This window comes from Carassius gibelio, chromosome B24 (genome assembly GCF_023724105.1).
Source record: "Carassius gibelio isolate Cgi1373 ecotype wild population from Czech Republic chromosome B24, carGib1.2-hapl.c, whole genome shotgun sequence".
In the NCBI taxonomy this organism is placed as follows: Eukaryota; Metazoa; Chordata; class Actinopteri; order Cypriniformes; family Cyprinidae; genus Carassius; species Carassius gibelio.
This window is the reverse complement of record NC_068419.1, coordinates 12,477,320-12,492,182: the sequence shown is the minus strand read 5'-3', so window position 1 is coordinate 12,492,182 and position 14,863 is coordinate 12,477,320. Positions and strand designations below refer to the sequence as shown.

The window sequence follows — 14,863 nt, the reverse complement described above, 5'->3', positions numbered from 1 at the left end:
TCCAATCTGTCTGTCTGTCTCTTTTGTTTATCTGTCTGTCTATTGTATATTTATATATCTATATATAATGTATTTACGTATTAGGGCTGGTAAGCGATTAAAATATTTACCCACGTAGGCTACTGTTGGTCTGTTACTGTTAAGTGCATTAAATGCGTTAATAATTTCTCACTATAATTTATTATTATAATTAACGCGTTAAAATACCAGCCCTAGTGTTTATATTATGTTCATTTTTATGTTTTGTTTATAAATGTTTTTGTAAATGTATTATTGTGTATTATTTTAACATTTATCATTATTTCATATTTTTATTTCTATATTTAAATATATTGTTATGTGTGTAATGCGTACACATAAAATATATATTTTAACTGGGAAAAATAGTCCGCTCGTGTGTTAATGTGAAACTACATCCCAGAACTGGAAAAAGACCAATGAACAGTAGCACAAATGATCGCATTACTGGAACAGCTAACCCAGCAGCTATCTCATTACACAGAGGTAGGTAGGCAAAAGATGTTAGACAGGCCAAGATTGAAGCATCGATGTCAAGGCCAGAGGTTAATATGAAAGGCGCCACAGCGAGGGGATTCGATATGCATATCATACACCCGCACAGAAACAAACACAAATGCACTCAGGAGCACTCAAATCGAAGAGAAATATGTGCGCTAACATGTGCCCTCTCTTGTTCTGCAGAAATCGAGCCTTGGATCCACCGATTCAGAGCTGAGGGCACCGTTGATTATTCGCAGCTGACCTTTGACCCCGGCCAGAACGAACTAATCGTGGGTGCAAGGTAATGGTTACTTCTTCCATCACTGCATGAAATTTAATTAAGACTCAGTCCATGTGTCTCAGTATATGAATGAGTGTGTCATTGTCAGAGGTTCTGACAGTGTGTGTGTTAAGCCTTACATACAAATAGTACTATATTTTCAGCAACACCAAATTGACACCCAGTGCGAAAATGTCACAATTGCCAAGTTTCCCATGAGTAGCCCAATAGTGACACACAATCCGAGTCCTCGTAAAACCACACAATATAACCGGAGGACTTCTGTGGCAGACAAAGCATAGCATAGACCATCCTCACCGACAGATACTTTGATAAAAAAAATCGCACCATGAATGTGAGAATAGGATAGGATTTCCTGTGTCCAGCTCTAATTAATGAGTGTGATGATTTCCACATAGACTTTCGCACTGTCCTGCCATACATCTTCAGCCAAATTAATCTCATATTCCCGATCTGTCAGCAGCTTGGATGATCTCCAAGCAATTATTTTGTGACAACCGCAGAAATGGTTTGATATGAGGCACTGTAACAGTTCATTCACCCACAGGGCCGGGGGCGGTAGAATAATTACTTTTTCTGGGGATTACCATTAACTTCACTAGTGGTTCATTGTATCATGAGCAGAATGTGTTAGTACGCTCTCAGAACCTGCTCCGAAGTGCAACACATCATTATCAAGTCTGACTTGGCTAAAGAGTTGCGGTTGGGATCCTTTGTTCTCTCCAAACATCAAACGTGTCTTGCTGGTGTTACAAAGAAGTGCATATCAGTGGTAATGACTCAATTGAAAATATTGTGCCCTCTTGCACGGTAGGAAACACTTGTTAAGTTTTCCCAGACATTGTGTTCTCATTGTTTTCCTGTAATGAGAAAGCTCAGTCACTCAGTTCCAACTAATGATTCGGTCTGTCAATAGATGTCTTGTACTTTAGGGTTTTGGAGACAGCAAACCTCTTAAACAAGTCAAACACAAACAACTGGAGTTAAAGGAAACTAGTAATGCTCTTTAGATTGAGGTTAGCAATTAGGGATATTCTTAAATTAATGAATATTTGATATGAGATATGAATATTCTTTGCATTTAATTTTATTAAAATTTAGGATGTCAAATAAATTATTACACTGAATAGTATATACAATGGAAAACTGATTTTAATTTTAAAGTAATTTTTTTTAAATGTAAAAAGTTCAAATGAAATAATTAATATAGTAATTATATTTTTTGCATGTATTTATTTGTCTAATTTATCTGTTATCTTCTCACATTAACATTGGTTATCATATCAGTGTTCATTTTTCATTTCACTTAATTAAATTTGTATCTATTTTTATATATTTATAATATATTTTAATTATTATTATTTGTTCATTTTCTATGTCTTTTTTTATTCAAATCAAATGTAAATAGTTTAGTATGTAAAATATTTGTATTAATATATTTTTTTGTTAATATTTGTATAATCATATGCAGTGGAAAACATTTTATATATATATATATATATATATATATATATATATATATATATATATATATATAACATTTAAAATATTTATAACATTTTTAATATTTGTTATCTGCCTCAAAAACATCAACTTTGGTTATCATATCAGTGCCTATTTTTTATTTCTCTTAAATTAAGTGCATTTTATTTCGGCTAATATATTGGTTGTCTGCCTTCAAAATACATATTAGATCATCCCTACTTTTTTAGAATGGAGAGGTGAAAATCACAGTAAACAACACTGTTTATGCAGGTCAGCAATCTTTCTGTGGATAGGATGAGTCCGGGGCTGTGGATCAATGTTGTTCGAACTGAACTGTGAAGAGGAAAAACTTAAGGCTTGCCTTGGAGGAACTCCATGTTGCTTTCAGCTCGACTTGATGTCCCTGGAGCAGATGGGTTTGCAGGGCCCAAGGCCTCACAAACACACCCACAGTCTGGCCTAATGGACTGTGTCAAGATTCTCCAACTGAGCTGCTGCTTCATCAAGGTCACTGAACAACAGGGTTCTCATGAAGTTACTCAGCAGCTCAAGGAACATTCTGTCAATTACCAACACCAGACTGAGCAGACCTGTCAAATACAGGCACTTAGAGTGTGAAATATTGAGTCATGCCTCTACTGAAACAAATACACATTTAAAAACTGTTGTTATACCTTTATGTATAGATAGATAGATCCAAATACTAAACATATGTGCAGTGGCTATTATTAGTTTTAGTGTTGCTAGCTATTAAAATGACCTACACAAATATGCAAACCTTGGCATTACCTGATTTTTTGTTTTTCTCATAAATGTGACCCTGGAACACAAAACCAGTCATAAGGAGCACCGGTATATTTATAGCAATAGCCAACAATAGGCTACATTGTATGGGTCAAAATTATCGATTTTTCTTTTATGCCAAAAATCATTAGGATATTAAGTAAAGATCATGTTTCATGTAGACATTTAGTAAATTTCCTACTGTAAATATATCAAAACTTAAGTTTTGATCAGCAATATGCATTATTTGGATAACTTTAAAAGTGATATTCTCAATATCTAGATTTTTTTCCACCATAAGATTCCAGATTTTCAAATAGTAGTATCTCAGCCAAATATTGTCCTAACAAACCATACATCAATGGAAAGTTAATTAATTATTCAGCTTTCAGATGAGGTATAAATCTCAATTAAAAAGAAAATTACCCTTATGACTGCTTTTATGGTCTAGGGTCACAAATATCTTGAGGACCTCAAAAGGCTTTAACGGGAATGCAGTGAAACACAATCAATAGGCATGTCGATTCAGTAAGTGGACCTTAATCACAGCAACCTGATTTATCACGTACTCTCTTATACAATAAGACAGGCTCCGCTTTCAGATTACGTACCATATTGTTTTAGCAAATGTGTTTGTGCTTCCGACATTCACAGATGGATGTAAAATCATGTCGGACGGATATGCGATTTGTAGTTCCACATATAAATCACATTTGAGATTAGAGTTGGCAGAACACTATATTGCTACACTAGATTACATGCTCGTTCCAAGATGTTTGGAGGAGCAATTTTAGTTGTTTTTCCTCGTTTCCCAGAATTAAAATGCATGCAGCATTTACAGGCCTCTGCTGCTCCAAACAAGCTCCTTATCCTTAGGCAAGGTCCAGCATTGGCTCATTAAAGTGACAGTAGGCTGCACACTTTGCATAAGAGGTTTTTGGCTCTAACACATTGTTTGACTTCATCCAGGTGTGCAGATCATATAAAAAAACTTGAACTTGAATGGTTATACCAGGTTGTGTTAAAACTGGATGTCTATTGGGAGCATGTTAATGTGATTTATTCAGCAATTAATTTGGCAATTTAGTTCCCAATCCTCCGTTTTATTTATAGTTTTGTTTATCTCCGAAACAGCTCAAAACATTCCTCTCACAACATTGGCCAATTGCTATTGCGCATGGATTCACTCGAAATGTTGCAATCCATAAAAATCTCCATTTATAACCGCAATGGCCACCCACCCTCTGAGGCAACTTGTGTTCTGAATTGGGTGGAAATTCATATCTTTTTTTTGGTCTTTCTTTCAGAAATCATCTCTTCAGGCTACATTTGGAGGATCTTTCATTGATCCAGGTGGGTGAAAAAAGTCTATATCTGTCTCTTTCTGTCTTTCTTTTTTCCAGAATTGCTCAGACAGCTCAAACACCCAGGATGAGACTAACAGGTGTTGCTGCCGCCATGTGTGAATGCCAATTATGGTGGCTTCATAAGCTCAGAGAAAAAGACTCTGCCAATTTAAAAGTTGTCAGTTCGGCACAATGCTGACGTGACTGGTGTTATTGCCCCGTGGGCTGGTGCTCTCTGTTAAATCCATATGTAAACTTTCCCTGGACTCCATTTTAGATTTGTGTGGTTGGAAACTAACAGCTCTTATTTGTTTGGCCTGATGTCTGTCTGTGCTAAATTTAATGTTTGAATGCTGTCAAACAAACATGTTATTTGAGTCTTTGATACTGGCTTTGAATTGGCAATTAAAAATGATGTTCACTAATAAATATGATTAGGCTGATAAGGATTAGAGAGTCTTAAGTGCTGGTTATACTCACTGGGATTAATCATTGGAAACAGTTGTGTATGTGTAATTTATAAGGTGGCCGATCACTCTCTGGGATGGGAAAAAAGCCTTATTCAAATTATTATTATAAAAAATAAAAAATAAAGTATTTTATTTTATTTTATTTTACCATTTTTGTTCACTAAACCAAAACCTTGTGTTGCAGCCAACATATAAAAAAACAAGGAATGTCAGAGTAGACACTCATTACTGTGTGTTACTGTAAATGTCTTAAAATATATTTTAATATATCAGCAATTTTCATATTTTATGTTTTGCTCCAGCATACCTAAAAACAAACATAGGAGAAGCAGATGGATATTTATTTAATATAGCAATATTATTTAATATTTTATATTTTTGACCTTTTTATAACAAGGCAGTGTTAAGTCAGGTTGTGAAATTAATACAAACAGTAATACAATACAATAATACATATGTAAATGTTATTAAATATGTAGCAAACTCTTTAAGAATTACTGATTAATTATATTTATTTAAAAAAAATACATTAAAAATGTTTTTAAACTTTTTGAAATCATAATGTTCATTGTTTTTGCTAACGTGTTTATAGTATGAGAAAAATATTTCACATTTTTACTTGGTTAAAACACAAGAAAAACATTTAAATTATATGTATAACCTTTACAAACCCATATCAAACCACCATGAATACTAAGTGTACATTTCTTACAACTTGGCACAACTTTTAAACTAAATTTAAAAAAATAAATAAAAATGAATGAGTTTAGGTGATTTTGTGGTTGTGGATTATGTGAGTCGGTGTGAATGCCGCTTTAAATGTTCTACTTGTATAAAAGCCAGAACTATCAAATCCAGTTTAGAAGCCAAATGGACCTGAATGAAGACCTGCATATCTTATTCCCTTAACAAGTTTCAAACATAATTACCCAGGAGTAACCGCTGTCTTGTAATAGCTGCAGCAGACAAGTTACTTTCCCTCTCCTATTGCACTGAACATCTTATAACCACATAAACACCCATCCAAACATTGACATGTTTGAAAGTTTATTTGAAGTCTTTCCAGAGGGACTTCTTTGAGGCCTTTAAAAGAGCCAAACACAGGCTGTTTAACAACTTCAACATCGTGGGGTCTCCTCAAAAAGACTGACCTCCTGAGGGAAAGAGCAAACAGACCAGACAACTTTAGAGATGCCTTTTGTTCTGACCTGCTCACAGGGAACAGGCATCACAAAGATGAGCCCTTCCATTGCTCTCCAGCCAATCCTTTCCTCCGTAATAGAATTCCTTCACTTGCCTCACAGCACGGAGTCTTGTGTGTACTTTTCTCTTTGGTCTTTTAATGCCCTTTGTCACTGCTACAGCTGACTTCGTTGAAGGTTTCATTGAAAAGGGAAATTCTCTGATGAGATGTTTTGAGGGGAGCTTCCCAATTTAGCTTGACCTGAGGCCCCTTTGCAGTCTATATGAGTACTTGTAGGTTGTTTGTGTTTTTAAGCATTCACAACTTTGATCTAGGGTAAAAAAATGACAGTATTGCATAAATGCTGTTCCCTTTTGGGTTTTGGTGTAATATGGTTTATTCATATATAGAGTTTTTCTTCTCTCCTTACACAACAACTTTCGGGAAGACCGGTGAGATCACAGGCGAGGGGATAATATGAATGATTCTGGCAATATGGTGCAATGAGCGAGAAGTCCAGAGACCTGAGAAGGAAATGACCTAGAAAGTGCTGCTTTTATCCTTCATTGATCTCACAGAATTGAGCTTTTTGTAGCAGTGATGCATCAGCAATGGAAAAAATATAAAGCCGCAGAGTGACCCATCGTGTGTCTGCAACACCTCCGCTAGTGTTTAAGAGCACAGTGTTGTGAAGCATTAAAAGCCTTTTAATGGCAGGATAAATGTGGCAGCTCTATAGTAGATGTATAGTATGCAATCATTATATGGACATTGGCAGGGCATATTATATTTCATAGGTCATTGTACAAAATGAGTGTAATTTGTCTCCTGTTGTATATGCATGTATGTAAAAATGACTTCAAAATTAAAATAGCTGATGCCAACTAAAAATGTCTTTAGTATACATAGTAAAGCCAGATTAAAAGTATTTTATTATTCTGGCAAGCACTTCTGCACTAAACATTTCTTTAGCTGTAATTTTATTTGTATTACCACATGCAGTAAAAAATAATTTACCATCTGTTACATTTTCCCCTCTATTACTGTCAGCTCCTTTTCATTTTCTAATCACAACATATTTATATATTTATTTATTTATACATATTTATTTATCCCAATATATTAATATATAAGTTTACAGATACACACACACACACACACATACATTGTTTGTCCTTTTGATCTTTCATTCAAAAAAATCGAACCTTTCATTGAAGTAAAACAAGTGAAAGTGGAGGGAAATCATATTGTGAAATATTTTTTTTTCTCCAATGCATGTTGGCCACATGTATTGGCACCCCTAGAAATTTGTATGAATAAAATATATCTGAAGTATATTCTCATTATTATTATTATTATATTGTTTATTTATTAGTACACCAGGGTGACTAGGAACACGGAATTGTCCAGCCATGACTTCCTGTTCCACAGGATTATAAATATGAGGAAGACAAAGCCAAATTCTCTTAATCATCCATCACAAGTAGTAAAACCAAAGAATATAGTTCTGGTGTGCAGAAGAAGATTGTTGAGCTTCCCAAATTAGAAAGGCTGTAAGAAAAGAGCTAAAGCATTGAAAATCCTCATTTCCACCATCAGGGCAATAATTAAGAAGTTCCAAATTAACTAAAGATGCAACAAATCTGCCTGGAAGAAGATGTGTGTCTATATCGTCCTGATGCACGGTGAGGAGGAGAGTTTGAGCGGCCAAAGACTCTCCAAGAATCACAGCTGGAGAATTGCAGAGAATAGTTGAGTCTTGGGGTCAGAAAGCCTAAAAAAATATATCAAACAGTCTCTACATGACCACATGTTGTTCGAGAGGGTTTCAAGAAAAAACTCCTGGCTCATTCAAAAACAAACTCTAGCATATTGAGTTCTCAGACACGACTGGAACTTTAAATTGCACAGGTGTCTATGGTCAGACTAAATAAATACATTTAAAAAAAAAAGCTTTTTGGCATTAATCCCACCAGATGGGTTTAGTACAAACAGGGATAAAAAATTACCCCATGTCCATGGTTAAATATACTGCTGGATCTTTCATGTTGAGGGCCTGTTTTTCTGTCAGAGATCCTGGATGGCATGTTCAGATACATGGCATCATGGATTCTATCAAATACAAACAGATTAAAACAAATCTTAAACTGACTGCCTCTTTTAGAAATCTTATAATTGACCATGTTTGGATCTTCCATCAGGAGAGTATTCAAAACAAACAAAAATGTGTCACTGAGCACAAAATGAAGCTTCTGCCATGGCTTTCCCAGTCTTCTAACCTAAACTTTGTGAACTGAAGAGAAGCAGCACCAACATGGAGCTGTGAATCTGAAGGATTTGGAGAGATTCTGAATGAAATGGTCTCTGATCTCTTATCCGGTGTTCTCCAAACTCTTCAGGCATTACAGAGAAAACTCAAGCTGTTACAGTATATATGTTTGAATGAAACTATACAGATTACATAGATAGATAGATTTCATGCAGGTCCCTTCACAATAATGAAATACAGATTCAGATCTGCAGAGTTTGCTGAAAGAGAGCACTTTGGAAGGTTGGGCAGGTCAGATATACTTTAAGGAAAAGAGAATGTCTCAGACTAGTTAAATTTTCTAAGAAATCTTCAAAATTGAAAACAGAAAGAGGTCACGAAGTGATAGACACAACGAAATGTTGAGCTAGTGAGTTTGAAAACTGGCTGACTGGTCCAGATGATGTCTGTTAATGCTTGTCCTCTGTGTAATGCTGTTGTTCTGTCAGGCTGTTGTCCAGAAGACCGACGAGGAAAGCAGGTTTTTAGATGGGATGATTTAACAATGTAGACCTGCTTGTTGATAGACAAGCTTCTGATCGACTAGTCTGCACTGGATTTAGTCTCAGGCTCCCCGTGAGCTGCCTGACTGGAAGTCCAACTAATTTAAATACTAAAGCTGACAACTGCTACATTATTTTTAATATTTGCTTACAATGTGTTATATTAATCAATATATAACATTTAAATGCTTAAAAAGTGAGTCTAATTATAATCTAAAAATTATAATAGAAAATTAAGAAATAATATATTAAAGGAAAGAAAACAAAGGATATTGTAATAAATGTCAGTTCTATACACCTGCTACTATCATGGTAAACAGAAACATGCTGAATGTTGGATTATGGCTATCCAGTGCTTTTAAATTTGTTCTCAAAAAAGTGAGTAGTGATGCGTAATTTACAAGTAAATGTAAATATAAATCGAGTTGCTTATTTGTGCTTCTACGCTGCATCAGCAGCTTTGGAGAAATGGTCAGTTTCTGCGAGTTTGCATCTAAGAATTCTGAATGTATATGTCACTAAAGGTCAGAACTGTGAGATAAAAAGTCACATTTATCTTTTTCATTTGAAGTTTTTATTCCATATGTAAAAACATGATATTTTGGTAGGGACTTGATATTTTGGTAGGGAAAAATAGATCCTGACCTCTTGTAGTTTATTATATCAACAGGATTCGGAAGCCCAGATGGTCTGAACAATACACCTCTTTGGTCTCTCATTGGTCAAATGACAGAGGTGCTTGAGGAAGAGCAGCTCTATTGTTCAGTCTTCATGCTCTCAGTCTACCTAGAATCCACCTTTCTCAGCCCATTTCCCTCCGTCAAGTCTGCTCTCCCTTGAGCATTTTGCATATTGTACAGTAGCAGCACTCCTAGCGCCACTGATTAATTGCCTGAATAAATGCATTGTAGTCACTTCATTGTATTTCAGGCTTGACAAATGAACGCCGGAGCCTGTTTCCCCAGTACACCTCTATTCAGCCGTTTTGCGAGAGTAAATTTAAATCAGTTGTTAATATGCAACAGAGCAATTGGCGTCTTTATTCCTGATGCATATGTATAAGTTTAACACTGCGTCATTAAATAATTGAATATTTAACTCTAAATGAACTGAATTATGTCTGGCTGCTCAGGATAGTCTGGTTTCCTTTTGGCAGGCTCGAAGGAAATGAGCGGAGGCGCTGTGAGGTGGCATCTCATCCGAGTGGCTTGTTGACCAATCGCCTCAGGTTAAACCTGTATGTCCTCTGCACCACAGCCAGCCTGCAGTGTCTATTCAGCACACATGCACTCATAATGCCGTGCCACTCACTTACTCTCTATTTAACGCAGCAGTATAGCTCCTCAGCTCATGACAGCTGTCTCGATTTGAACGTACCGGCCAGGACCTGCCATTTACATTCACTCCCGCAGCAAATATGGTAATCATTGTGATTTAAACCGGTGTTTAGCCGTTTGCTCTAAGGGGATATGCCCACGAGCGCAATTCAGCTCTCCGCAGTACTTACACACATGCACCAGTGCGTTTGGTTCAGCAGAAACAGAGCCATTACCGTGATCGATGATTTTATCATGTCAGCTGGTTGTGTGTTGATTTTCTTCAGCCGTGACTCTGGATCTTTTGTTCATTTTTTTAATTCAGATTTTATTCAGGGGCACCGGAATTGTGAGTGATGTTGTGAACTCATGAATATTAATTAGCAAGTATTGATGTTGGTAGGTTTTTTTTCTTAAACCATTTAAGTCAAATTGCTTGATTAATATACTCAAATTATTCCCTCACTTTGGTATTATTCGTAAACTGATATTTTGTGCAAATGTGTGTGAATTGTATAGCATTACAGAAGGCAGTTTTTTCACCAGTATCAAGCCAGTTTTATGTTTGCTCAGATCTTTTAACTTTTAAATATTATTTAATTCTGAAATATCAAAAATTAAATACCAACCATTTAAAAATACAATTAAAAAAGATACATTTGAATGAATGAATGGAATTATTAAATAACAAGTTATATGAAAGAATGAATTTTGGAAAATTTGATAGTTTATCAGTTATGTCTGATATCTTTATTGCCTTTCAAAAATGTTTTAATTCTGAGGTGTCAAAACAGAAGTGTAAACCCTTTAAGTTGATTCATTAAGATTTGTATCTATTTAAAATTGTACCTTTAAAATAAAAAAAAATAATAAATAAATAAATAAAAATAATGAGATGTCAATTGACGTATCTAATAAAGGCATAATAAAAAATTATATGATAATTAACAAAAAAAAATAATAATCAAGTTGTCCCTTGACTGACATTTCTCAAACATCAGGATACAATAAATAAATAGAAATGTAAAAAACTTAAAGAAATGTTCTGAACATAAATGTAATTTTGGCCTCAAAGTGATATGAATGACTATTTTTATCATCATTTCACTCAGTACCGGTTTTAGTTTGTAGTTTGAGCCATGTCTGTGAAAATTTCAAGTGGGTTTTTGTGAGTAGGGTTCTCAGAGTAAAAAAAAAAAATTAACATTACTTGAAAAACTTGTGCAGTCAGTTACATTAATTACACACTTTCATACCTCAAACATGAATTTTTGAAAAATGTTGCTTTAAAGTTACTAACAAGTTGCCATATAAGAAACCTGCAAACAGACAGCTGATTCAAATACACATTTGAGGATAAACTGTACACGTATAGACTTAGCAAGATGCTCTTGATTTCATGTTTTTGGAAAATTGTTATTAACAGCATTTAGCTGATATTGACTTTGACATGTTATATCATTAACTTTCCTTTTATACGCAATATAAAGTTGAAGTAAATGAGACAGATTGTCAGTCATGTATTTCATTAACCTCTCTTACTCACCGTCACTAAACAATTATATGCACTGATCAACAGAAAACTTGTGCTAATTTCTGAGGACGGCTGTTTCAATTGCTTCCAGTTACTCTGTCATTTACATTCATGAAATACTGAACATATGAGCTCCCCTTCAGCGCTCTGTATACTATAACTCCATCAGATGTCTGATTAACTAGGCTTGGACCGTGGTCTTATAAGCCAATTACAGGCTGATAATGGCTACTTAGCAACATACTGCTGGGATTTTTTTCCATTTACATATATGATGAGTGGAGATGTATTGGGCTTTGGTAAAAGATCACTTTTGGATAGGATTTCTGTGATATATGAGGTTTCAAACTCATTTACAAGCCACAGTTGCAGGGCAGGATGAGATCACCTTAAATCTCCACACTTCAGTGCATTGTAATTATGAAAATGCACGATTAATCCAATTGAGCAAGATGCAGTACTTTGTCATCTGTTGACTGTTGCCTGATGTGCTGCTTGTTGAAATGAGCAGAATTCAATGAATACCCAAAGCATGCCTGTGGTTGCATTCTTCAACTCAGATAATAAAAGCATGCACAACAGAAATACTTGCAATGATTTATGGATGCTTTGTTTTGTCTTGGCAATGTAAATTCCAGGCAGAACTCAGAGAGAGCCTTGTGGTGGGCGACTTAACCCACAGTGTGCTGACTGGGTCTCTCTGGCCCACCTGTTTCTGACAATGACTGCTCAGTTCTGGGGTCTGCACTGAACCATCTGGAACAATGGAGTGAGTCTACCAAACAGGAGCGGTAGAACTGTAAAGACATTAATGTGTGTTTATATAATTTCAGATGTTGTCTGTGTTTTTATGTTCATGGTGAAAGCTATGTATGTAACCAATTGAATGCCTTCCATAAAGAAAACCTCTGAAAATCTGAAGGACAAACTGTTCAAAACAAGAGCTGAATCTTGTTCCATATTGTTTTTTTTGTTTTTGTTTTTTTAGGCTACTTGTTTTCTTCTTTGTGGTGCTGCATACGCAATGTAAAAAAAAACAATCAACTAATTAATTCAACGACTGAATCAAATAAGACATAAACGCCAGTACAGTACTTTGCTTGTACTGTCTTTGGAAATGTTTTGGCTTTGGTTGGACTATTTCTTTTTTGGTGAAAATATTGACAACGTAACTGACAATATTTTGTGTAAAATGTAAGCTGATAGATGATGAACATTTTTAAAAGTAAACAGTAATTTTTAACCAGGCCGATTTTAAACTGCCACTATTATGACACGGTTCCACATTTTACGGTTCCTAATATTGTTTTGGAATTCTCCTACAATAGGATGACATGCATGCAAGGTCAAAAAAATGCTTTAGTTTTCTCAAATATGCAATTAATATCACCTATTTTCCAGCGATTCCCAAAATGATTCGTTCGAAGCAGTTCAAAGTTTCAGTCACTCTAAACCCCTCCTTTCCGTGAGCCTGCTCTGCTCTTATTGGTCAGATGGCCTAGTATGTTGTGATTGGTCTACGGCATACAGTGGTGTCAGAATTTCAGTAGTTATTTATCATCCTTACAGGTTGTGATTCAGTGTAGTGTTCATGTTCTAAAGCCTTAACGGAAGTGAGATTTGAATTACTAACAACTCGTCTAGGCTGTAGAGAGTCGATTCTTTATTTTGGGAAACAAGAACTTTATTTATCATGCACTTTCAGCTTTACAAATTTGCAGATTGTTTACATTTACATACAGCTACATTACACACTGCATGAAAGGCAATGTAGGAAATGGCATAATATGGGCACTTTAAACAACTTGAAGAAGTATTTTTCTGTAAATTGAATTTGGCTTCTGATGTCATCCTTATAGCTATTTTTAGCTGTGCAAAACAATTTGTTTTGCTGCTTGATATTGCAAACTAGCGTTTCTTACCATATTGTTTTAATACATTTTCTTAAATATAGACGCACTGCTTTGTTACTCATTACCGCACTTTATTTTTATCATTTGCTTACTTTCATGATTAAAAACAAGGTGGATAGATTGATGAACACTATTTAAGAAAATGGTAATTGTTACCAAAGCAAATTTTAAAAGATAAACATTTTGAAGTCAGTCATAAATACCAGTTGACATAAATGGAGCATATTTTACTGAAAGAGCAATTTTATGCTGTGCTGGTGTCTACCTGCCTCTTTTCCATTAATCACTTTTGAAAAATGTCTTGTGTAAAAATATCAAAGAGCGCAAATAACATTCAAGTCGTTAATGGCCAAGTTCAAGTTGGTTAATGGTTACGTTCAGCATTATTACATCATTAAATAGCTCTACTGATGAATGATGCCAACTACAGAATGACATTGTTTACACTATCCTGGAAATTCATAATGCAGTTTTCCAAAGTATAATTTAACCTAATTTGTCAAGGTAATGGTTTTAGTAATTACATTTAATTCACGTTTCGCACCATTTTTGCTGAGCTAAAGGCAGCACCTCGAGTGGGCGATCACTACTACCTCTAAGCAATTTGTGCTGGCACACACAAAAACCACTTTAAAACATCCTAATGCTGTCCTCGCACTCTGAAACATTCTGCTGATGTGCAGTTTGTTTGTACGACTGACTTTCCTCAAAATAACTGGTTTCTAGCCTGGGATATAAGAATGAAGTTTGTTCCTATTCCTTCTGCTGTTTTCGGTTACAAAAGTTCATAAAATGCACAGTTAAAAATATAGTGTTGTGCCTCAGCGCCCCTGCCTAGCTATAATTATGGCATTTGACAATATGCTTTGAAGCATGAAAGCGCGTAGTATTCTGCCCTCAGCCTTCTTTCTGCTCCTTCCTATCATTGTCAGGCTGAAAGTGTTATATCAGTTGCTAATGGTTATTTTGACACATTAAATCATCTTTCTTGTCACTCTGGATGTGAAGGAGTTTCCTGTGTCTCCGTCCCTCAGCCTATTTCTCTGTCTTGCGGTGGAGATTTGGCATGAATGGGTCTCGTGGGGGAAACACATTCAGCAGCATGACTGAGCGAGACGACGGATTTTCAGTCCTGCATTTGCACATTCACACCCTGCACCGTCTTCTAAGTGTCACTTGTAAGATTCCCTGTTGGCTCGAGGGAATGAGAAACTGGATTT

General features: G+C 35.4%; 1 protein-coding gene across 4 annotated transcripts in view; it reads left to right on the top strand.

Moving 5' to 3' along the window:
• LOC128013001 (semaphorin-5A) overlaps positions 1-14,863 on the top strand; it is a 125,107-nt gene that overhangs the window by 46,788 nt on the left and 63,456 nt on the right. For all 4 annotated transcript variants that reach the window (XR_008183230.1, XM_052595672.1, XM_052595673.1 and 1 more), the window contains exons 3-4: positions 703-802; positions 4,378-4,423. Coding sequence is in view for 3 of the 4 variants with exons in the window: in XM_052595672.1 (XP_052451632.1) it covers positions 703-802; positions 4,378-4,423 (146 nt within the window). In the remaining variant the exon portion in view is untranslated. The remainder of the gene's footprint in view (positions 1-702; positions 803-4,377; positions 4,424-14,863) is intronic.